Raw genomic sequence first — 23,060 nt, forward strand, 5'->3', positions numbered from 1 at the left:
CGCCACCGTCGCCGTCGGAAAAGCGGCGCCTATAGTCTCACTTCGCTTCGCAGGTGAGACAAAAATCATATTAAGTGGAGTATGCATGAGTTAACCTTACATAAGTCAAATAAATTGCCCAATTTGAAGAAATTTTTAGAATAAATTATGCAAACTATGCGTTATCTGCCTGTTAAGTTGAATTTCAACAAAGTCTAATAAATTATTTCTTTGGTCCCTCAACCTGGGCAGATTCACCCCTGTATGATTCCTTATGAGCACTTAATGAGGCCGCCATCAATTCAAGCCTAACCGCTCACGATGGCGGTCTCCTACATATGTTTACATTTATAAAAGATTAATTTATACTCACATCCTTATTTGTATTTATTATGTATTATGTAATATGACATTGTTTATATTGTGAATTATTATTGTAATTGTTAATATTTTTTTATTGTGTTTTTGAATGCAGAAATAAATGCAAACAAACAAATTTAAGGTAAAAATAAATTGCAGAAAAACAAATAATCATGACGCTAAAAGAGACATGACCTTTCATGTCACTTATATAGTAGGAAAAAATCAAATATTGATATTGTTTTTTTTTAATATTCAGTCTATTAATAGGACACATACGTATGCTGTTCACTGTTGATTAATTTGATTTCTTTATCAATACTGGTAACTATCGGGTGAAGACCTTTCCAGATCCCAGTTATCTCTCTAAAAAGTGAAGCATCTATTTCATCTGAATGGAAAGGCAGTCTGATTGATAGGCCTACGATAATAGGTGGTTTCAAACCGCCTCGATCACAAGAATCCCCGTTAAATTACGATAACTTTTTTTAAGCTGAAAAATACCCATTAATTATTCCTGCATTCACACCGCCCTGAAACATACCCTTCGGGATAAGTTCCTGAAGTTACGAGCATGCGCAGTATGGTCTGATAAGCAGGCAAGGCGCGAGATTCAAAATCACTAGCCCAGCAGCCACCCACGGCACTGCACCCAACGGCACGCTGGGCTAAAAGTTCCCGTAATTTGCTTTCACATTGCCAAAATACCTGCGACCTTGGAAAATCCCCGCGAAAGTTCTCGTAATTTTGCCAAGTACCTACTATTTAGCAGGTATTTTCTTTCGGGGAAATTACGCTTAGTTTGCTTTCACATTACCAAAATACCTGGTATTTTCTGATCGGGGTAAATTTCCAGATTTTCAGAGAATACCTGGAACTGACGAACTTCGAGGCGGTCTGAAACCACCTACTATGGCAGCCACATCCCCCCCCCACCACACCCCTTTCCCCTGATAAAAGAATTGCCACCCAAGTTGACAAACCTATGGAGTGTTATACCAGCAATTTCTTTCCAATTATCCCCCCACTTTAAAACATCCACCACCCAAGTAATATCGCAAACATGAATAATTATTCAATCATTTCCTTTTACTTTCTCTCCTGCAAAATATTCAGACAACTAAGACACGGAAACAATAATTTTGTAAAATAGCCTTAAAAATTATCCTGCAAAATATTCAGACAACTAAGACACGGAAATAATAATTTTGTAAAATAGCCTTAAAAATTATCCTGCAAAATATTCAGACAACTAAGACACGGAAACAATAATTTTGTAAAATAGCCTTAAAAATTATCCTGCAAAATATTCAGACAACTAAGACACGGAAACAATAATTTTGTAAAATAGCCTTTAAAACGGACATCCTGAAGCTTTCGCCATGCACTCATCGGAGTAAAATCGCATGACTGACTAGAACACTAGAGAAAAAACAATATATAATAGAACCAAAAGAGACAAAGGACGCTAAACGGCGAGCTGTGATTGGCTGTCAAGGTAAACAATATAGGCTCAGTAACTGCCATCAATTGAAGCGAAGCAATTAAAATAACGCAAGGGTTCTTACAAACTCCTTCAGGCGGCACAGAAAGGGTCTGTTAGCTGGATATACGCTGCCTCGAGCATATAGTTGCGCTTTAGCGTTCTAATCATTCATGCAATTTTACTCCGATGAGTGCGTGTCAAAAAGCTTCTATTTGTCCGTTTTCAAAACAATAATTTGGGAACCTACTTTGGTTGTTCATCTCTGGTCTCTTCTTGTTCTTCACTAAGAGGTGCGCTGACCTTGCTGGTCTGTTGGTCTTTTCTCACAAGCTTCAGTGATAACCTCGCTCTCTTCCTGGGTGGACTTTGCAGTGCTTCCACACTCGCAGCCATTGTAGTACAGTCATCAAAGTCTGCAATCTGTTTATGAATGTAAAGATAAATTTACATTTAAAAAAATCAACCTCTGGGCTCTAATAGTACATTAGTGGTTTGGCAATAAAAGCCTTATCTATAGATCTACTTTTTTCAACTTGATTTCATTAAAAAATATTAATTACACAATAATGTGTAAACAACGTGTAAAGATTTATCAAGCTGTGGTATTCATGATATTTATTGGCAAATGCACACATTTTTTATGTAGCACCACTCATGATGTTGCCGCAGTCAAGAAGCGTCTGATAGCTAGGCTACAATAGAAGACAAGATGGCGACAATAACATCTGTGAGTAAATGCTCATCTTCTTATGTTTTTGTGAATTGCGCATATACGTAGTAAATGAATTAATCTCTAGGTGCCTCTGGCTTAAAGAAGCCAGCCCAGCCCAGGTAGGTACTCCCATGGGCGCTAGATGGTGCTGTTGGGCATGTGCACAAATAGTCAATGTGTGAGTTGGCTCCAAGTTTTCTTGCATATTTTGAGTGATTCGTTTAAGTTATGTTTAGCGGTATCTTCACATATTCTTGATATTCCAAGCTCCATATCAGCCTATTGAGGAAGAATCTCATGTAGCCCTATCATCTCATCAAACATGCAATGCAAGCACGAAGAATAAGCGAAAAATGATTTTTTCTTATTTTATCTTCCAAGTCGTCCCCTCACCTTAATTTGTTCACTCTTCTTCATCCTCTTTATTTTTTTCCTCTTTCCCTCCTTTTTTCCTTTTTAAAAATGCCTTCCCCCTGTTTTTTTGCCCTGCCAATAGGGAGTCCCGGGCCCCTTTGTCCCCCTGGATCCACCTATTGAGAAGCAAAAAAAGATTTCATTACAAAGTGAAGGTCGTTTTGGTGCTAAGAAATTTGATAAGCCAAAAAAGGGGTTTCAACACAAGATGTTGGTCAATTTCCATACATTTCTTCTACGTGACAAACCAACCAGAATTCCAGGGGGTGCTGCCAAGATGGAAAATAATACACAAAAGGTTTATTTCATTTTCCAAGTCGTCCCCTCACTTCTCAATAGGCGGATCCGGGGGGGGGGGGCCAAGGGGCCCGTTACTCCCTATTGGCGGAGCAAAAAAAAGACGGGGGGGAGGTATTAAAAAAAAAGAAAAAGAAGGGAAAAGAGAGGACAAATTAAGAGAATGAATAAAATAAGGGGAGGGGACTAGGAAAATCTATATCAGCATAGTATACCAATTCAAATGACCATCCAGAGAAAATTACGAAAAATATCTATTCCCATCAATTTAGAGCTCATTTTGGATTGAACTACATCTCAGGCTCTCCGCTAGTATAGCAGCAAGCATCTCTGTCGTTTCAGGGGAGTGAGTGTACGGGGTTGTAGTGTGTGAGACTGAGAGTTGACAGAGAGTCGTTTGATGAACTTTGCGCGATTCATGCATTTCATTTAATTTCAAACATACCATAGATCTATTGTCATCCACAAATATCATTGTTTTAGATATTTTGGGAAGAATTCTGCATTGGTTACTTTCTTTTAAAACGAATTTTGCTCTGTCAAGTGTCATCATCATGATCATGGGCATCTTATACAAAGCATACCCTAGACCAAAAGCTTCAATCTCTGTTATGTTGGTTGTTCCGCTGAACTCCATTGGCTACACTCACCAAATAAAGAGACCGTTCTAGCTCGATATGTACAGGGAGTCGATGGCCATATGTTTATGTATTATTAAGTTCGGATAAAACAGGGAAGTGAAGTTGCGCAACAGCTGAAGTAAGTCACTGTTTTTTTTTCCTTTCATTAATTTTCCCCATTTTGGGGGGATTTCAGGCCAAAACAGAATTATTTCTATTTTGGTACATTTATTTTTATATATTTTTATGAAATAAAGACAAAAATCGATGAGCCCCATCGGGGGATTTTTCATGTTTAACCCCTATTCTAGTAATGGTGGCTGCACAATAGCGAGCCCAAAAATAAGAATGTTTAAAATTAAAAACTCCTCAAAACAGGCGGCTGCCAGCTGTCTACGCATACCCTAGACCAAAAGCTTTGGTCTCTGTTATGTTGGTTGTTCAGCTGAACTCCGTTAGCCAAATTACAGAGACCGAAGTTCTAGCGCCATCTGTACAAGGGACTCGATGGCCATATGTTTATGTACTTAAGATCGGATAAAACAGGGAAGTGAATTTGCGCGACAGCAGAGGTAAGTCACTGTTTTTGTTCCTTTTAACTTGATTTTTCCCCGTTTTTTGGCACTTAATGCCAAGAGGGAATTTTAATTTGCATTTTTGTCGCGTTAATTTTCAAAATTTTATTCATTAAAGACAAAAATTTAAGAGCCCCAACGGGGGGGGGGGTTTGCATTGCAAGTCCCCTAATGGTGGCTGCACGATAGCGAGCCGTCTGTGTACGAGGAGAAACTTTTAAAAAAATGTTAAAGACTCCTAAAAACAGACGGCTGCCAGCTGTCTACGCATACCCCTGATCTCAGCACTCCTAGTACCAATGAGGTCCAAACATTAAAATGTATGGACCTCATAGGCGACATTACCCAAAAATATGGGTTAGACAATGCTGTTCTGATTTCCAACCCAAGACTTTGGTAAATGTACGCCTTAATACAAATTGGAGTTACGTGATATGACTTTCATTTGGTGGGGATACATTAAAAGTATTAATTAAGTAGTTCAAATTAAAATATATTATCATTAAACTTACATTTCAGGCCCTTTTTGTTGATTTTCGGTGAGCGTTCCACACAGCTGCGACGAGTGATCAACTCCGAAGTGATACGCGAACTGGTCAGCTGATCGGTCAGGTGATCGGTAGATTATCTTTTTGTCAGACGTTCATAATTTATGTAAAGCGTATCAATCTTCAGTATCTTGATTCCAAAGTATCAGTATTGCAGATAAATGTCATTATTGATTGGAATCAGTGGCGGATCGGGGGGGTGGGGGTGAGCATTTCTGCCCGATCCCCCTATTGAGATTTGTAGTAAATATTTTGGAATTAAATACGTTGTTCATATTAGTTATGCGACCCCTCCCTTATGATGATCACAGTATTATTTGTAATGGGGATATTTCGTTCATAATTATTCTTGTCTCTTCTTTCTCCTTTTTAGCCTTTTTTTGCTTGTTAAAACCTTTTTTCCTTTTTTTTTGGGGGGGGGGCTCGCCAAATTTTACGTGGGTCAAAATTACCTTCATTTTTTTAGTGACAATCTTTTTTTCATTTGTCCAGTTCTACGCGAGACAAAATTACCTTCGATCATTATTATAGTTAAAAACTTTTTTTTATTTTTACCTTTATTTTATTTATTTTTTTTTTTGGGGGGGGGAGGTTGCCAAATATCACGCGAACGTTTGTCAGCTTTTACTGTTTTATTCGACTTATAATCAAATATTAAATGGGGCTTACCACAGTTTTTTTTAAAGTCAATTCATAAGAATATTCCTCCTCGGGATTTGAGCTTTCTTTCATGAAATATCAATTTTTTACATGATTACCAAAAATACTTAAAAATTTTTATCGGTGTATGCCTATAAAGCTTTAGCTCATGCGTTGCGCCTGCCATATTTTAATGCTGATCAACTTTATGCTTTTAATGAATTCCTAAAAACAACAAATTCTCAGATCATCAATTTTGTCGCAATCGAATAATTCGATTGCGTCTCTCTATCAGTTTTGAATATTCATAAAAAATATCAGCTCGTGCTTTTTGCTCATAATATTTTGATTAGTAAATTCTTCTCTTATATAATCGAGTCGGATAGATAGATAGATAACTAGAGAGAGAGAGTTGGGGGGGGGGGTCCCTCAGCTACTTGTCCTCGCTTATTTGTTATTATTTGTTATTATGCTCATGTTGTGAGAGCTTTGTGTTTTCACATTTTTTTCTTTTTCAACCTTTTTATTGTCTCGGAGCTTCCCTCTATTTCTTTACACTATAATGTAGTCCTGTTTCAATCATTGGCGGCGGAAGCCCCAAATTTTAGGAGGGGACAACCTAAAAAATTTTGACAAGCAAAAAAAAAGGCTCTCAACCCAAACATTTTAGGGGGGACGTAGGAAAATAAATTGACAAGCAAAAAAAAAAGGTCAACAACAAATTTAGGGGGAACGTCCCCGCTTCCGCCGCCTATGGTTTCAATTCTTTTTTTGTTCTCATTTCAATGAAAACATCATTATTAAACTGACGTACATGTAGAAGACTTTATTACGAAATTTTGACATTGTTTTGTTTCATTTGTTTGGCTTTCTTTTTTTCTTCTCCTCATCTTCTTTTTCTTCTTACTTTTTCCCTTTCCTTATTTTCTCTTCAGTATTTCATTCAGGTATCCGCCAATTTATACAACACCAAGCATATAGAGGCGGATAATCAGTGAGGGAGCATGACGGTGTGCCGCTCTAAAAAAAAAGGAGGAGTATTGGAAGAAAAAAAAAAGAAGAAGGGATGGGGAAAAAATAAAGAAAAAAAAGATGATGATGGCAATGACGATGATGAAAATTATCTTGGTGATGATGATGGTTGTGGTGACGGTTGTGGTGATGATGATGGTGATGCTAATGATAGTGGTGATGATGATGATGACGAGATGTAATTTTGTTATTTTGTCTTTGAAAAAATTAAGTAGTGCAAAGTTGAATTCATTTAAAGTTTATCATGAAAATAGCAGAAAAAAAATTGGTATGCGTTCGAGGAAAATCCATCCCCCACCAATCTTTTTCAAAGGTAAGATTTTTTTTTTGCCCGGGGGGGGGGGGCCACTTCCATTCACGAGTGGATACCATGCGCGACCATGGGGTCTCGAAAAGCACCCTAAACACGTAATTTCCATATTCTGAAAATGCACCCCTTAACAAGTATTGGCGTGTGAAACCCTACCCTTAACAAGTATTGGAAACAAAACGATACTCTTGGCAAATATTCCCTGAAATGAACCCCTAAACAAGTACAGGAATGTTTTATTGTTACGGGTCCTTCGGTCGTCGGCTTTACCTTATTTGGTTTAGTACGACCCCACCTTCTACACCTCGCGCAAATTGGACTCTAAACACGAAGTGTTGGAGCAAAAAGGACATCCTTTATAAAACATTTTGATTTTGTTTTATCATCCCCGCAAATTAGACCCTAAACACGACGGTTTTCCTAGCGAATTAATAGATACCCTTTTTTCGTTATTTTTGTGTTTTTGACACCCTTATCACGTTACGTAGGTAACGTGCCCTATCGTGAAAAGGACATCCTTTTTACGTTTTTTTTTGGTCGCGCATGGTATCCACTCGTCAATGTAAGTGCCCCCCCGGCCCCCCGGGTTTTTTTGTGACGGCGTAGGCCTTTGCAAGCAGCTATTATTATGGTAAAAAAGTAAATGAAATGTCAAGAAATACATGATAATGATTTTTATGGTACATTTTAGTAGGCCTATATCAATTCATACTTGTTATCAAAAAGAAAAAAGTGGGTCGTTACGGACCATTAAAAATGGGAAATTTGGGCATTTTATATTTAGGATAGAGCAACTGCTCGTTATAGACGTCACAATAAATCAAGCATTCTAAATTCATCAACTCCATTTTTTGTCAAATAACACCTTCATCGATATTTTGAAATGATTTTTCTCATATTTTCATCATCTTTTTATCAGGGTGAAATTCCCCTTTAATTTACAAAACAGATTCGCAAACAATATCAAGAGTAGTGGGAGGCAAGGGTGGAAATCTAAGGTAGGGGACCAGGGGCTGGAAAACAGGCAAAAAAAAAAACAAAAACAAACTAACAAAAAAAAAACAAAAAGGAAGGTTTATCACCCCCAAAAGAAGGTCGTCTCGTCCAAAATACATGTTTTACTTCGATTTAAATGATGTAGGCCTATTTCTTTCCATCATATATAAAAGAACAAAAATAGTAGGGGGACATTTGATAATGTGCCCCTACTATTTTGGGTTAGGGGGAAGTGTCCCCCTGGGATTTGCGCCCATGTGGGTGGGGGGTGCTGCACCTCCTTTCGGAATCATTATGGAACAGTGTGAATAGTCGCTGTGATTTCGATCTCATACCTATAAAAAAATAGAACAAAAGAACGCCTTGACCACAGGCCAAAATGCCTAACAATTTTTCCGCGGCATTAACAACTCTCGTAAGGGGCGCTCCATTTATAAATAGAGTTGCATGTGTAGCTGTCTATGGCAACAGAATCCATCGCAGAATTGAAGCCAGAAGCGTGGGAATTTGGCAGAAAATTCAAGAAAAGAACCGGTGAGTACCGATTTAAGAGTAATTATATATTCATTAACATTTATTGAATCATAAGAATAAAGATTTTTTACGGAAAGAAAGCTTAGTTCTAAGCTAGGGCTGCCCAAATGCGCGTGAGTGGAGTCTCAGTTTCTTAACACGGGTATTTACCCCGGGTAAGTATTGCGGTGTCGCCTAGAGTGGATCTCAGTACATATCGTTGCACTTGCGTTGCAGTGCGTGCATCGACATACCCCTAAATTGGCTTGATTTTCCTGCCTCAAAAATTTGATACATCGCTGTTCGATCAAATTGAATGATGAAGGCAGCTGTCAAACAGCAATCAGGCCTAAATTCAGTTCACTTCAGCCTTGGGTTTATTGCTGTGCCCCCTCCCAGGGCCCCTTACCCTGTTCCTGTCAAATGAAGAATTTTTTTATTTCTCAAATATTGCATCTCTGCTTAATTCCTTGCCAAAACAACTCACTTCGTCAGACTCAGTCTGTGTGACTGTGAAGTGGTTAATGAAAATCACGAAATAATTTTCATAACGAAAAAAGATACGCGTGGGACTGCATTAAAATAAACAAAGTCAAACACGTGAAAATGCAAAAATTGAAACTGCAAGGAAAACTATGCATTAAACAAAAATAACAGACATCGTCTGCAATAGTTCATTATGATTTATTCCGTCGATTTACTTACATGTAAACTTCTAGTTGTCACTATGGCTGAAAACCTGTATGTTTACACTTAAAAATTTAGCGCCATGTCCATGTCCAAAGATCACAGAACGGAATGCGCATGCGTCATTCGCATATTTTTTTATATTTTTTTTTATAGCTAGATCAGTGATGCAGTATAGTAGTGTTATCGTGCGTGGCGATCTGACTGGCACATAGATATGTATACTAATTATTAAGTATATATCTCTATGAGTGTGCATCACGTCAATATGATGACACTGATCTGGGCCCCGTTTCACAAATACTTGTTATTCTAATACTTGCAAATGCAAAATTTCTTTAACAAGTTTACTATTCGCCAATCAGATTGAAGGATTTCATAAGAAGCTTTTTAACGCTTATACCATACCATGGTCACATTTGTTCTACGGCGGCCGTACGGCGAGTCGAAAACAGTCGTTTTATCGTTTTTGAATTCAAACCACCTATTATGTAGTTGGACAAAAAATGTTAAAACGGCTGTTTTCGACTCGCCGTACGGCCGCCGTAGAACAAATGTGACCATGGCATTACTACGTTAGATGAAAAGGGTCCCTGGAAATCTGTTGACGACTGAGCCATAAAGAATTATGGTCAGTATAATGTGACCATTTCCTGGGCTCTCTTTTGTTCTGTAAATGTATATGTCATTCTTACACTGTTCCTTTATTGCTTTTCGCACAATAAAGTGATGCAAACAACAAATTGATTTGAATTTATAAGAACGCAATAGAACTTCAAGCTAACATCATACTCATCAATGATTCTTATTTCTTTCAAAAAGGGACTTGGACATGAGAATGGCATGAGGATGAATCTTTAGTTAGTAGATGATTATGCTTTTATAAAAGCACATAGGCCCTATTTCAAGATGTAGAATGGTTTATTATAATATCTAGTAAAAGAACAAATGCCCCTAGCTTGTCAGTCAAATTTTCGACAAAGGATATGTTAATTAGCACTGAGCGCAGATCCAAGAAGATCGAGGGGAGACGCAGGGTCACAAAGAAGTTGGCTCCATCATAATGGTAATAATTAAATTCAATTCAAAATGGTTTATTGAGATAAAAACTTCAATCGCAGCATAAAGCCGAATTGCAAATTTTTTTTACTATATAAAAGAATTAAATTCTATGGAAATAGCATAGTCAAGAAATTATGACGACAAAAACATAATACAACAAAGCAACAAATAGTACATAACAGAAGATACACACAAATTACAAGACAAAACATTATCAATACGACATAAACGTCAATGACAAGAATCACAGAACTACCCCCCCCCCCAATTAAAAAAAATCAAAGTTCTCGAATCAACATGAGCCTAAAAAATTGATGAAACATACAAATTATGCAAAATAAACAAAACAAAAAAATGAGTACCAGACCGTGTACAATTAATTGAATATAAAGAGATGAAGGATAAGGGAAAAGGTAAAGGCAGAATAACAAGAGCAAGGAGAAAAGGGACAAAATGAGAAAGAAACGGAAGAGCAAGTAGAATTAGAGGCGAAAGAAAATAAAAGAACATTAGCATAATAAATAATAAACGGCGTAACTGATCAATTGTGAAAACAATAAATAATTGGGGAATACAACGCTACATATTAAAGGAGAATGAAACCTTTAGAACAAGATAGCTTGTGTGAAAACAGAAAAATCAAAGAAACAGATCAACGAAAGTTTGAAAAATCGGACAAATACCGAGAAAGTTATGAGCATCGGAATATTGCAATCACTAATGCTATGGAGATCCTATCCTCCCATTGGCAGTGCGACAAGGATGTGTGATGTCACATGTGAACAACTTTCCGTTTGATGGACTCTAAAATACTCCAAAAATGTCTCTTTTTTATTTTTCTTATGGTGATACAAACTCTTTATCCATGATGTATTCTTTAAAAACATGTATTACATGCCCTACTATAGAAATAACGAATGATATACCGATAGATTTGATAAAAGAGGCAGTTTAAGTGAAATAAGCAATGGGGAGAGTTGTTCACAATGTACGTCACACATTTTTGTCGCATTGCCTATTTGAGGGTCTCCATGGCATTAGTGATCGCAATATTCAAACGGTCTAATTTTTCTCAAACTTTCGTTGATCTGTTTCTTTGATTTTTCTGTTTTCACACAAGCTATCTTGTTTCAAAGGTTTCATTCTCCTTGAAGGAAGAAAAGAGAGATACTAAGAAAAAAAATCTGTTTTTAGATTATTAGAATTCAACACCGTAAAATGAGTGAATGTTAACAAAATTTATAAAAGTTGTATTTATCGTTCCAAAGTACATCGTAAAAAAGATAAATATGAATAGAGTGCATAGTTTTGAGTGTTTGCGTTGGGAAAAAAAAAACAGAGAGGGAATAACAAGAATGGAGAAGTATACAGAAAAGAAGAGAGGAGTTGAAAATGAATAGGAAAAAAGTAATTAATTAGAGATAATAATAATGATAATAATAATAGCTGCATTTATAAAGCGTTTTTGCCAGAGGATACAAAGCGCTGCTATTATTACCCCGGCTTTAGCTCGAGCTACCATCACCGGCGCTCAGTGCATGCAAGGAATTACTCCTGCCGGGTACCCATTCACCTCACCTGGGTCGAGTGCAGCACAGTGTGGATAAATTTCTTGCTGAAGGAAAATACGCCATGGCTACGATTCGAACACACGACCCTCTGTTTCAAAGGCGAGAGTCAGAACCACTAGACCACGACGCACCCACATAGGTGAAAATATAGGTGAAAAGGAAGAAGGGGAAAAGAGGAGGGAATGAGTAAATAGAGAGAATGAGATGAAGAAGAAGAAGGGGAGGGGGAAAAGAAGAGGAAAATGAAGAGAAGGGGGAGAGGGAGCTCTAGGAAGCAGAAAGAGGATGCGGGAAACTGACAGAAATAGGTGATAAGGAAGAATTAAGAGACACGAAAACGCAAACATTAGGGGGTGGCCGGATGGATCCATAATCACAGCGGGTCCCTGGTAATATTTCGTCATTTTCGAGTTCAACATCAAAAGTAAATCCCTCCTAAAGAACACCAGGTACAGTTCTAGGGGGCCCCCAATATCAGTCAAGCCCCCTCCCCCACCAAAAAAAATATATTGAATAATTTAGTGCCATGCAGTACTTTCATGCATGTCATTCAAATTAGACATTTTCTTCCTCGATCGGTCGCTAGCTACGCCTCATGCGGGTATTATAGGGGTGACCCTCGGGGCGACCGGGAAGGAGAGGGGGGGGGGCATAAGAGGAAGGAAAGAGAGGACAATAAAGGCACACAAATGGAGAAAAAAATAGGGAAAGAAGAAGAAAAGGAACAGGGAAAAGGAGGGGCTCCAAATTGATGTTCAACATAGGGGTGCCGAATAGATGTTCGACATAGGGGTGCCGGATTGATGTTTAACATAGGGGGCGCCGAGTTGATGTTCGTCATAGGGGGCGCCGAATTGATCTTTAACAAAGGGGCGCCGAGTTGATGTTGGTCTAAGGGGCACTGAATTGATGTTCGACATAGGGGTGCCGGATTGATGTTCAAAATGAGGGCGGGGTGCCGAATAGATGTCCGACATTTGGGGGGGGGGGCGCTGAATTGATGTTTTACCCAGGGGCGCCAAATCTATATGTTCGACCTATGGGTGCCAAATTTATGTTCAACAAAGGGGTGCCGAATTAATATTCAAACTAGGAGAGAGCCGAATTGATGTTCGACCTAGGGGGCGCCGAATTTATGCTCGACATGTATAGGGGGGGGGGGTGGGGGGAGGCGCTGAATAGATGTTCAATCTAGGGGGCGTCGAATTGATGTTTGACCTAGGGGGCGCCGAATTTATGTTCGACATAGGGGCGCCGAATTGATATTCAAACTAGGGGGAGCCGAATAGATGTTCGACATAGGGGCGCTGAATTTATTGCTATCATTACTGGTTTTGATTACGTCGGTAATAAAAATTATGCAGGAGCACAAAAGTCATTGTGTTTACACACTCACAATACAGGGGCCGCGGACTGGTTTTCAAAGTGGGGGGGGGGGGGCTGACCATGCAAAAAATCACAATCGTATGGTTATTTTTAACACGTTTTTGTACATGGCTTTGGGAAAAAAAGGGGCGGGGCTGAAGCCCCCCCCCCCCCGCTTCCGCGGACCCTGCTTTGTAATCACTATATACACTACTTTATTAGTTTAATGTATATAGTGATTACATAGTGTCGTGAGTGTGAAAGCGCATGTGTTTATTCCTGACTAATATAGTGATCCAGACTTTTATAGTGCATAGTACAATAACTTCTAAAAAAATGAGGACAGTTATCATACTTCTTGCCAAAAACTAGATCATGTGCTCGTACGTTCATTGTATGGTACAACCAAGATAAGTGTACTGAATTAATCGGTTGACGGAAATTTGCGTTGATGTACATTCTACGCATTGAATATCTACAGTAGATAGAATATACTATCATCGTTGTATTACTGAAGGTTACGGATCTTACTCCTTTTCATCCACACCTTAAAAAAAACCCTAATATGGAAATCCCCAAATGACAACTCTGACTGTGCACATTACACTATGCTGTTAAAACTGACACCAATTGGTGTTAATAGAGGACCACACCCTGAGGTGTTAAAATAACACCCTAGAGATTGAACATAACACCAAAGAGTGTAAATGTAACAACCATAGGTGTTGTAATAACACCTATAGGTGTAAAACTAACACCACCAATCTAACACTGGTGTAAAATAACTGGTGTGGTCCTCTATGTACATCCCGGTTAACACCACAGTTTTGCGGCTGTGCAGGGACGCTGTGTTCTTTCCAGGGGGGGGGGGATGTCGGAGCGTCTTCTGACTTTGAAACAGAGGGTCGTGGGGTTTGAATCCCAGCCATGGCGTTGTTTCCTTCAGCAAGGAATTTATCCATATTGTGCTGCACTCAACCCAGGTGAGGTGAATGGGAACCCGGTAGGAAGAAATTCATTGAATGATTGAGCGCCTATATAGACAGCTCAGCTAAAGCCGGGGTAATAATAATAGCAGGGCCCGTTGGGAGAACAGCTTATTTTTATTTTTGTTATTATTATTATTTTTTTTGGGGGGTGGGGTAAATCCCAATATACCTACATTAGTATTATCATTATTATTATCAAACGTAGACAGAACAATATTATTCCATGTCCGCATAAACGAAGACATACAATTCTGACTGACACAGTGACATTTTAGTCATTTTGTGTATTGGAATGAAATGAGACTTTGTCTCTGCTTTACATCAGAAAGACATGCCCATTATGTATAGCCAATTTGAAATGCATATAGTCACTGGCGGATACAGATGGGGGCAAAGCCGGCCCCTTGCCCCCTTTTGAGAGGCACAGTTTGATTTTTTAATGTAAAAATGTAGTTAAAAGTGAAGCCTCTATGCCTTTTTTTTTTGCTTGTCAAATTTTCTCTCGGTAAAACCCTCCTCGGAAAATCCTAGATCCGCCCTGGATATGTATAAAGTACAACTTTGTGCAAATTTTAAGATTTGTTTGTTTGTCCAATCTAGTTCAAAATCTTAACCATCATCTACTATGCTTCTCTGTTTTCTTTTCTTCGATCCTTTCCAAGCAAATTTCATGGGTTGGATTAACAGTCGCAGACAGCGGTTTTTGAAGAGTTACATCAAATATTTCAATGCAATAAGATAAGGTAAGCTTTTTATTTATCAGTATTGATATAATTCATTGTGTCATTCAGAACCAGTGGACACGTAATGTAGACCTAAACATTTTTGAAGTGCGAATTTCTCCTCATTTTAATATTAAATTGCCAGAAAAAATATAATGTAGAGTTAACCAAGATCAATGACAAAAGTGTGAATTTATTTTCTACAAGATTTAGATTGCACATTTCAAAGTCAACGACCGTATGATTTTCAAAGGTAAAATAGAAGCGTTGTTGGAGCGGTAGGGAGAGGGGGTCGAACTTCGCTCACAAAATTGGGGGAAAACCACAAATAAAAATCGGGAAAAAAAAATCGAAATTGAAAATGGTGAATGGTAGCGAGCGGTGGTGATTTTTTCTCTCCGCTCCACTACCGCTCCAACAACGCTCGGGCGGTGTGACCATGCCTTTACATCATAGTGAAGTAGTTTTTTTCAAAGATAAAATATATACATCAGATACCTTTTTAGTCCTACATATTATATATCTTAATATATACCTTTAAAAGTTCAATCGAATAGCGTGATGAGGTGATCGTATTTCTAGTAGGCCTACTTCTACCAATAATAATAATAATAACACTGATAATAATAATGATGTTGATAATTCAATAATAGCAACAATAATGATGATGATAATTACAATAACAATAATAGTAATAATAATGATGATAATAATAATAGTAATTAGAGTAATAATGATGATAATGGTAATAATGATGATCCTACCACTACTATAACTACCTGTTTTTAAAAGCACTCTACAAATACACTCTTCACAATAATTGTATTTGTGGTTTCATCAACAGCAAATTATTAAAAAAATCATGGTTTCACCACTATCTAAAACAATACCCACAATCTCACGGCATAACTGACTATAATGAATATAAATCAAATCAGTTCAAGTACTAATTAACACACACATTCACCGCTGTCTTTGAGAAAAAAGTGAAATTTTGGACGATACAATCCACTATATCGTATATAACATCGACAAGGAGTATATATACGCAACATTGGTAAAAAATACGTTGTGACATCTTTTTAGCAAACTTTCTTGATTTTCATTAAAAAAGTCATTACATAACTTTAAAGGAATTTAGTGAGTACATATATTAATATAATACATGACTTGTACATACACATTAAATTAATAAAAATCAAATTCAGCGAGATTTTATTAATCCTATATTAAACCCCGAAAGTATTTAAACATGAGAGTGGTCTCTTTCTCCCCGTATGTTCCCAGATATCGAATTCATTCCTATAAATTATGCCTACTTTCTCCTTAACCTAAACATGTGCACACACACCCTCACACACACACACACACATTCTCACCGCACGCGCACGTTTCTAGAACTTAGGGAAGAGGATAACGACCAATGGACTGCAATCAACTGCAAATTTTTGTTGTTTTTTTTACACAACCTACAGATTGATTTTGATTAAGTTTACTCATCTTGTGGCAAGAAGCAGATCAACAAGCAATGATTGCAAAACACTATGGTCTAATTCATGGTCCAAAATATATTGCAATAGATCGCAAATTTCTTGCAACGCCCCATTAGACAGAGCATTGATGAAGAGTATCCCAATCATGCTGTTTTTAATGATTAGAAAAATATTTACAAAAATAACAGCGGGAAATATAGTAGTTACTATCAACATTAAAAATAATTTTGAACTCTAAATAGCTGTATATTAATTTATTATGTACATGTATTTGTTTCACATTTGATTGAAATTTAAAATAATTTTCAACTATAAATCGCTGTATAATTATTATGAACATGTACTAGTATTTGTTTTACACCTTGATTATATATTTTTTTCTCTCTCAAGGATGAACTTTTCATTCAATATGGGCCCCATCTCACAAAGAGTTACGATTGATCCAATGAATCGTAACTCTATGGAAATCCATCTGTTTCATAATTTTTCCACAGGAAAATTGTAAAATGTCCTTTGTAAACAAAGGAAAACACCAAATTGTGAAGAAATGAATGAAATTATTGATATACATTCATATCTAGAACAAATTTCGAACAAACATGAATTTTACATGTTTACTTTGCTGGCTTTCCATAGTTGCGATTGATCGGATCAATTGAAACTCTTTGTTAGAAGTAGCCCTGGGGAGCGTTTCATCAATATTTTCATCCGACAAGTTGTCAGATCTGACATCTTTCCATGATTTTGATTGGCTGAGAGGCACTGTTCCTATGGTAACTGTCGGATAAAATGGGACTTGTCGGATAAAACGTCTGACAAGTCCTTTCATGAAACGCCCCCCAGGCCAGGTCTTCACTTCAGTCCTCATACATGGCTCCCTTCAACGCTCTGCATTTGAAAATGATTTCCAATCATTTTCTTTTTGTCCTTTGTATCTAGTGCGTCCACTGGGTTTACATAGTAAAAAAAAATCACGCTGTTTAAACCTGTCACTGTAACAACAAGTTGTTTAGATTTTTACACAATTGTTAAAAAAGAATTGAAATCGTTCAAATGTTTTTAACATCTTGCTTCAAAATTTTAAAAAAATTGTTAGAATGACGGGCTTAAAGCAGATACGAACCAATAGCGCCATCTCGAGTCCTCAACTATTCAAACATGACCAGTTACCTGAACCATAATGCTAGTGTAGTCTAGTAATTTAGAGCCATTCACTTGAATGATAACATGCTAATTAACTACTCAGTAAATTTTGCATCGCAATAATTATATTATATTAATAAGTAGCACAACAATTACTTTTCCTCTCAAAACATTTTATTTTCTCTATAGAAATACAATTAGAGGTCAATTTTCTCTTAAGTATTAGTAGATATCTGAAAAAGTATACTTTAAGACTATGTATTTATAACACACAGTCAATGAGAGACCACACACAGTTCACTCCCCCTTTAAACAACCAGCTTTTAAACAGGGTTTTTGCAGTGTATGTCTTTTCTAGAGTATTATATGGCATATGGTGTGATAGTGTTCCTGGCACCCGTGGCTTGTCCACTTCTCAGAAATCAATTCAACAGCTACACACTGGATGACCCCGCCAGCCGGTTCACCAGATTTCCAATCTACATAGGATAAAAACATTATGAATCAAATCTAGGAGTCAAGATAATAATTACTGTATCTTCCTTGGTCCTTTGGAGAAGATCTGAAGTCTAGGGTCCTGTGACTGCTTGACAATTGATAAGTCTCAAGTCCAAGTTTAATGAAATAGATCTGTGCACCTTAAAAGCTATGTCATTTCAAAAACTTTCGCTAAAGATTTCAATGTTGACGAACCCACCGCCATCGCCTCGCCCCCATCTCGCATGCTCTCTCCCTGTCTGTCATGTTCTCTCTTCCTTTATTCTGTCTTGCTCCCCCTCTGACCCACCCCCTGGTCATAATATGCTGGTTATAATAATGTAATTTACATAACTATTCTGTTTTAATAATTGCCTATTGTGTGTTTATATCTCTGTATATGTAATGATAATATATGGGATTTGTAATGCGCCAAATCCACTCGGCAGAGTGCCCAAGGCGCAGTGAAAGACGAAAGAAAGAACTATATAGGTATATATATATATAGAAAGAGAGAGAGAGAGAGAGAATATATCACATATATATGTATAGTGAACTAAACATAATTTAGCCTTCGAGGGCTATTTTCAGTATATTTTCAAAACACCTCTATGTTAAAAAAAAAACAGGTCAAAACTTACTCGTGGTAGTATGACTGGTTCCCGTACCATCCACGTCACAGACAAGGGCACTACCAGAATCACTGCCTTTACAGTTGATCCACACCTCTCTGTTCAGTGAGAACAGACCCTCTATGACCTCAAAATCTGGATCGTTATCGTTAAAAAGCAGAGACGGGTCCTTTTTCCCCGATGATGTGTGGACGAGGTTGAGATTAGTGCAGAAATTGTCGGCTTCTTGCCACGATCGGTCGGCGGCATCAAGATAGTAGCACTTGGTGGGCGTGCATTTCCATTCCCGATCTTCAGAGGATAAAGAACCGTGATAATAATACTAGTGATAATAACGATGAAGATGATGTCGTTGATGATGATGATGATGGTAATAACATCACACGAATAGAAGTACTACTACTACTACTACTACTATTACTACTACTACTACTACTACTACTACTACTACTACTACTACTACTACTATACTACTACTACCACTCCTACTACTACTACTACTACTACTACTACTACTACTACTACTACTACTACTACTACTACTACTACTACTCCTACTACTAAAACTACTACTGATAATAATAATAATCCTAATAACATAAAGATGATAATAATTATAATGATATTAATGATGATGATAAAATAAATTATCGTAGTAGTAGTAGTAATAGAAGTAAAGGTAGTAGTAGTAGTAGTAGTAGTACAGCGCGTCCCAAAAAAAAACTATACACTTTTGAAATGGCCGCCAAATAAAAAATCTAGCACTTTGGGGAAAAAGACTCACATATATGGAAAGCCAATGAAGTCAACTTTCAATTGACACCAGAAAGTTGGAAAACTATTCATGCTTGAGCGAGCACTGCCCACTGAAACAAAGGGTATGAAAATTAGGGTGGGCTGGAATTAGCCTTCCAATTTATTTCAGTTGTTGAGAGGCAAATCATTTCGAACTTGCAAAGTTAAGGGCGTTGTGATAGATTAATGATCAACGTTGATCAGTTTTGATAGCTTCAGCAAATTTTTTAAGTTATTAAATTGAACTTTTATGCATGAGTGAACACAAATTACACTTTTGGAGCAGCATTTCAACTTTATCATTTGGATCTCTTTTGGGGCAGCATTTCAACTTTATCATGGGGATCTCAGCAATGTGTTCATGTGAGTCGGCCAGTCGGGAGAAGAGGGGGTGAGAATCGTGAGATAGGGCTTAAGTGGGAGAAGTAGGTTGATGAAATAAGGGTCAACAGAACATTCAGCCCCTGCCCCCCCCCCTCTTTCCCACCCTCTCCTCCTGTTGAGAGACTAATGGCTATTCTTATGTACGCGTGAAGTCCAGAGCAGAATGATGGTTTAATGATTAATTCTGAATTAGGGCATCAACTCTTTCCTATCAATCATTCAATCAACAATTTATCAGTAAATCAACTCATTCAATGTGCAATGTGATCAATAAAACATTCATTTTTCCAATAAATTATTTCATTAACCATTATAATCATTAAATTTTTTTGGTAATCATTCAAACTGACCATCAGCCACCGGTCACTTGGCAGTTAAGTTTTGAAAAGGCTACAATCCAGGAGATGAGACAGAGAGAGAGAGAGGGGGCTGGAAAATGGAAAATGGAGATGAAGAGGGGAGGGTACCTATGACTTTTAATTTGTAAAAGGACAAAAAGAAGAGGAATGCCCTTTTAACCAAGTCTTAGCATACCTCGCCCTCTTGCTTGTAACATGTACATGTACCATCACATTACTCTGACTCTCATGAACACACTTCTGATGTCCACAAGATGAATATGCTACACTAAAATTACAATTCCTGTTCACTCATGCAGTACATTTCAATTTAGTAATTCATGAAATTTGCCTATTAAAACCAAAACTTATCTCACTCATGAATAGCAGAACACCCTTAGCTTTGTAAGTTCCAAAGGACTAACCTCTCAAAAAACTGTATGGCTAATTCCTGCCCAGCCTAGCCAAGCTTAGTCTCTCAGGAGGAGAGAAGTGGGGGGAGGGGTTGCTAAATGTTCTGCTGACCTTTAGCCCATCAACTTACTTCACCTACCTAAGTCATATTACCCCCTCTTCTCCTGACTGTCATGAACACATTGTTGAGATCCACATGATCCACATGATAAAGCTGCACTAAAAATTGCAATTCATGATCACTCATGCATTAAATTTCAATTTAATAACGTATGAAATTTTCACAAACAACAAACTGATCACATCTGATCTTTAATTCACCAAATAACCTTCAACTTTGCAAGTACCAAACAAAAAATCTGAAAGAAATTGGAAGGCTAATTCCAGCCCACCCTAATTTGCATACCCTCTGTTTCAGTGGGCAGTGCTCGCTCAAGCATGAATAATTTTCCAACTTTTTGGTGTCATTTGAAAGTTGACTTTATTGGCTTTCCATATCTATTAGTCTTTTCCCCCAAAGTGCTACATTTTTTATTTGGCAGCCATTTCAAAAGTGTATAGTTTTTTTTGGGACGCACTGTAGTAGTAGTAGTAGTAGTAGTAGTAGTAGTAGTAGTATCCAGTTATAATCATAATAATAATACCAACAATACGAGGAGTGATGCTATATTTGGTCTAGTCATGGCATTTAAGCTTTAATCTGCTCGACCACCGGACCCAGTGTAATGCATCATGTTGTTAATACCCCTTCCCCTAAAAAAAATACCGAGTTTCTCAAAAGGAAGACATCCCATTGTATGAAGAGAGTCCTAACAACAACCTTCCTTCATCCTTCAAGACGTGGACCAGGGGCGTCGATCCTTTTTTCAGATGGGGGGGGGGGGGCAAAATTATTAACGTTCCAAAGGTGCTCGATTGTACAAAACACCCACTCACCCACACACACACACACACACACATATATATATATGCCTGGTATATTTTCATCTTTCATACATTTTTGAAAGGAAATATGTAATCATTTTACAAATCATCGCATACGATTGTATCTTCTCATTTGCCTGATAAAAAGTAAGTGAGAAATCCAGATAGGCAAAAGTTTCGCAAAAAAAAAGATCAGAGGCCAGGTTCATTTTCGTGAGATTTTAAATCAGGGGCGGCGCTGGGATGGTTCGATTGGGCGGGGAGGGGGAGGGGGAGCGACTTAAATGTGACTGGGTATTTTTTCAGTTGAATACTGACAGGGCTTTTAAAAAATTACACGAATCAGGGGCCCGTTTTATAAAGAGCTACAACTGTTGTTACTTTGCCATTATGGCAACTACCATGGCAACTACCATGGCAACCTTGATTCTGATTGGCTGTTGAGCCTTGTTATATGTTACAATGGTAATTGTCATAATGGAAAAGTTACAACTGTTGTAAGTCCCTTATGAAACGGGCTCCATGGCAGATCTGTATTATTTATACTCTTCTTTCCCTTTTCTCCCCTTTACCCTCCCTTTTCTATCGTTTTTCCTCTCTATTTGAAAAAAAGAGGGAAGGGGTGTCACCTCTGCCCCGCGTGGCGCCGCCCCTGTAATGAATAAACCTTGGCGATTGGACTTACCTTCATGTCGGGTGGTGAGGGTGAAAGAGCAATCGGAGTTGACCATCCCGCTGTTATCAGTCACCGTGTATGTCACGGTGAGGGGTCCGTCAGCGACAGACACCGCAACGCCCGGCTGATGGCTCGACTGCGTCGACTGAATCCCAGAGTCATCGGAAGCTGTCGGTGGTGTCCACCAGAAGGTATTGGATGTCATACTCGCATCATCGACAGGAATCGTAAACGTCCGGTCAGAGGGACAGTTATGGACTGTCGGCTTGACGTCATCCGGAACCGGTCCACCTCCAACTACATTGGGCTCTTCAAAGTTCAAGTATCGACCAGAAATTTCAAATGATAAGCATTTTAAAGAACAATAAGTATGAAAAAATTGCACAATAATTATTGAATGATGATAAAGTTTGTTTCGATTATTGTAGTACAATTATTAAAACGAAACGAATTGTATCTTCATTCAATTGTGCAATTCTTTTTACTTGAAAAGAAATTAATTACAAGGGTCTATGTGGGCATTCATTTGAGAATCTTTCCTTTGTTCAGAGAGTTGTAATAGTCTTTAGAGATGGTAATTTGCACTCGTTAACATGTGAATACAGTGGTGCTTAAAAAAAATGAACGTATTCTAAGTGTTCGAATTCTGCCATGTTTGAGATATACAATTGTGAAATCAGAAGATAAAATATCACATTTATAAAGTGGTGTGGTTCGGTTAATTTTAAGCTCAATTGTATATATATATATATATATATATATATATATATATATATATATATTGTAAAAGAAATGAATGAAGAGAACAATATAGGTGTAGCTTAAATCAAAGTTCCCCAGAGCTACATAGAGAGAGAAAGAGGGATAGAGGGGGGGGGGGGAGCAAGAGATAGAGTGAGAGACTAAG

The 23,060-nt window shown here is 37.8% G+C and overlaps 2 protein-coding genes across 2 annotated transcripts in view; both read right to left on the bottom strand.

Annotated features, from left to right (window-relative positions):
* LOC121422328 (ubiquitin carboxyl-terminal hydrolase 1-like) overlaps positions 1-9,295 on the bottom strand; it is a 29,790-nt gene extending 20,495 nt beyond the window's left edge. Inside the window, exons 1-2 of the mRNA XM_041617294.1 lie at positions 9,187-9,295; positions 2,073-2,245 (exon numbers count right to left, since the gene is read on the bottom strand). Coding sequence (XP_041473228.1) covers positions 2,073-2,218 — 146 coding nt within the window. The 5' untranslated portion in view covers positions 2,219-2,245; positions 9,187-9,295. The remainder of the gene's footprint in view (positions 1-2,072; positions 2,246-9,186) is intronic.
* Positions 9,296-17,633: 8,338 nt separating this feature from the next.
* LOC121423136 lies at positions 17,634-22,431 on the bottom strand. The gene is made up of 3 exons (XM_041618434.1): positions 22,163-22,431; positions 18,632-18,913; positions 17,634-17,992 (listed from the first exon to the last, which is right to left on the bottom strand). Exons 1-3 carry the CDS (start codon positions 22,356-22,358, stop codon positions 17,868-17,870), a joined length of 603 nt encoding a protein of 200 aa, XP_041474368.1. The 5' UTR covers positions 22,359-22,431; the 3' UTR covers positions 17,634-17,867.
* Between the last annotated feature and the right edge of the window lie 629 nt (positions 22,432-23,060).

The sequence above is a fragment of the Lytechinus variegatus genome, chromosome 10 (assembly GCF_018143015.1).
Source record: "Lytechinus variegatus isolate NC3 chromosome 10, Lvar_3.0, whole genome shotgun sequence".
Classification (NCBI taxonomy): Eukaryota; Metazoa; Echinodermata; class Echinoidea; order Temnopleuroida; family Toxopneustidae; genus Lytechinus; species Lytechinus variegatus.

Excerpts from the sequence above, each read along its gene's own strand:
- LOC121423136 (XM_041618434.1), bottom strand. The coding sequence starts at position 22,358 with ATGACATCCAATACCTTCTGGTGGACACCACCGACAGCTTCCGATGAC. Across the intron at positions 18,914-22,162 it reads CCTCACCACCCGACATGAAG|ATCGGGAATGGAAATGCACG; the intron begins GTAAGTCCAATC and ends TATCCTCTGAAG. Across the intron at positions 17,993-18,631 it reads AACCAGTCATACTACCACGA|ATTGGAAATCTGGTGAACCG; the intron begins GTAAGTTTTGAC and ends TATCCTATGTAG.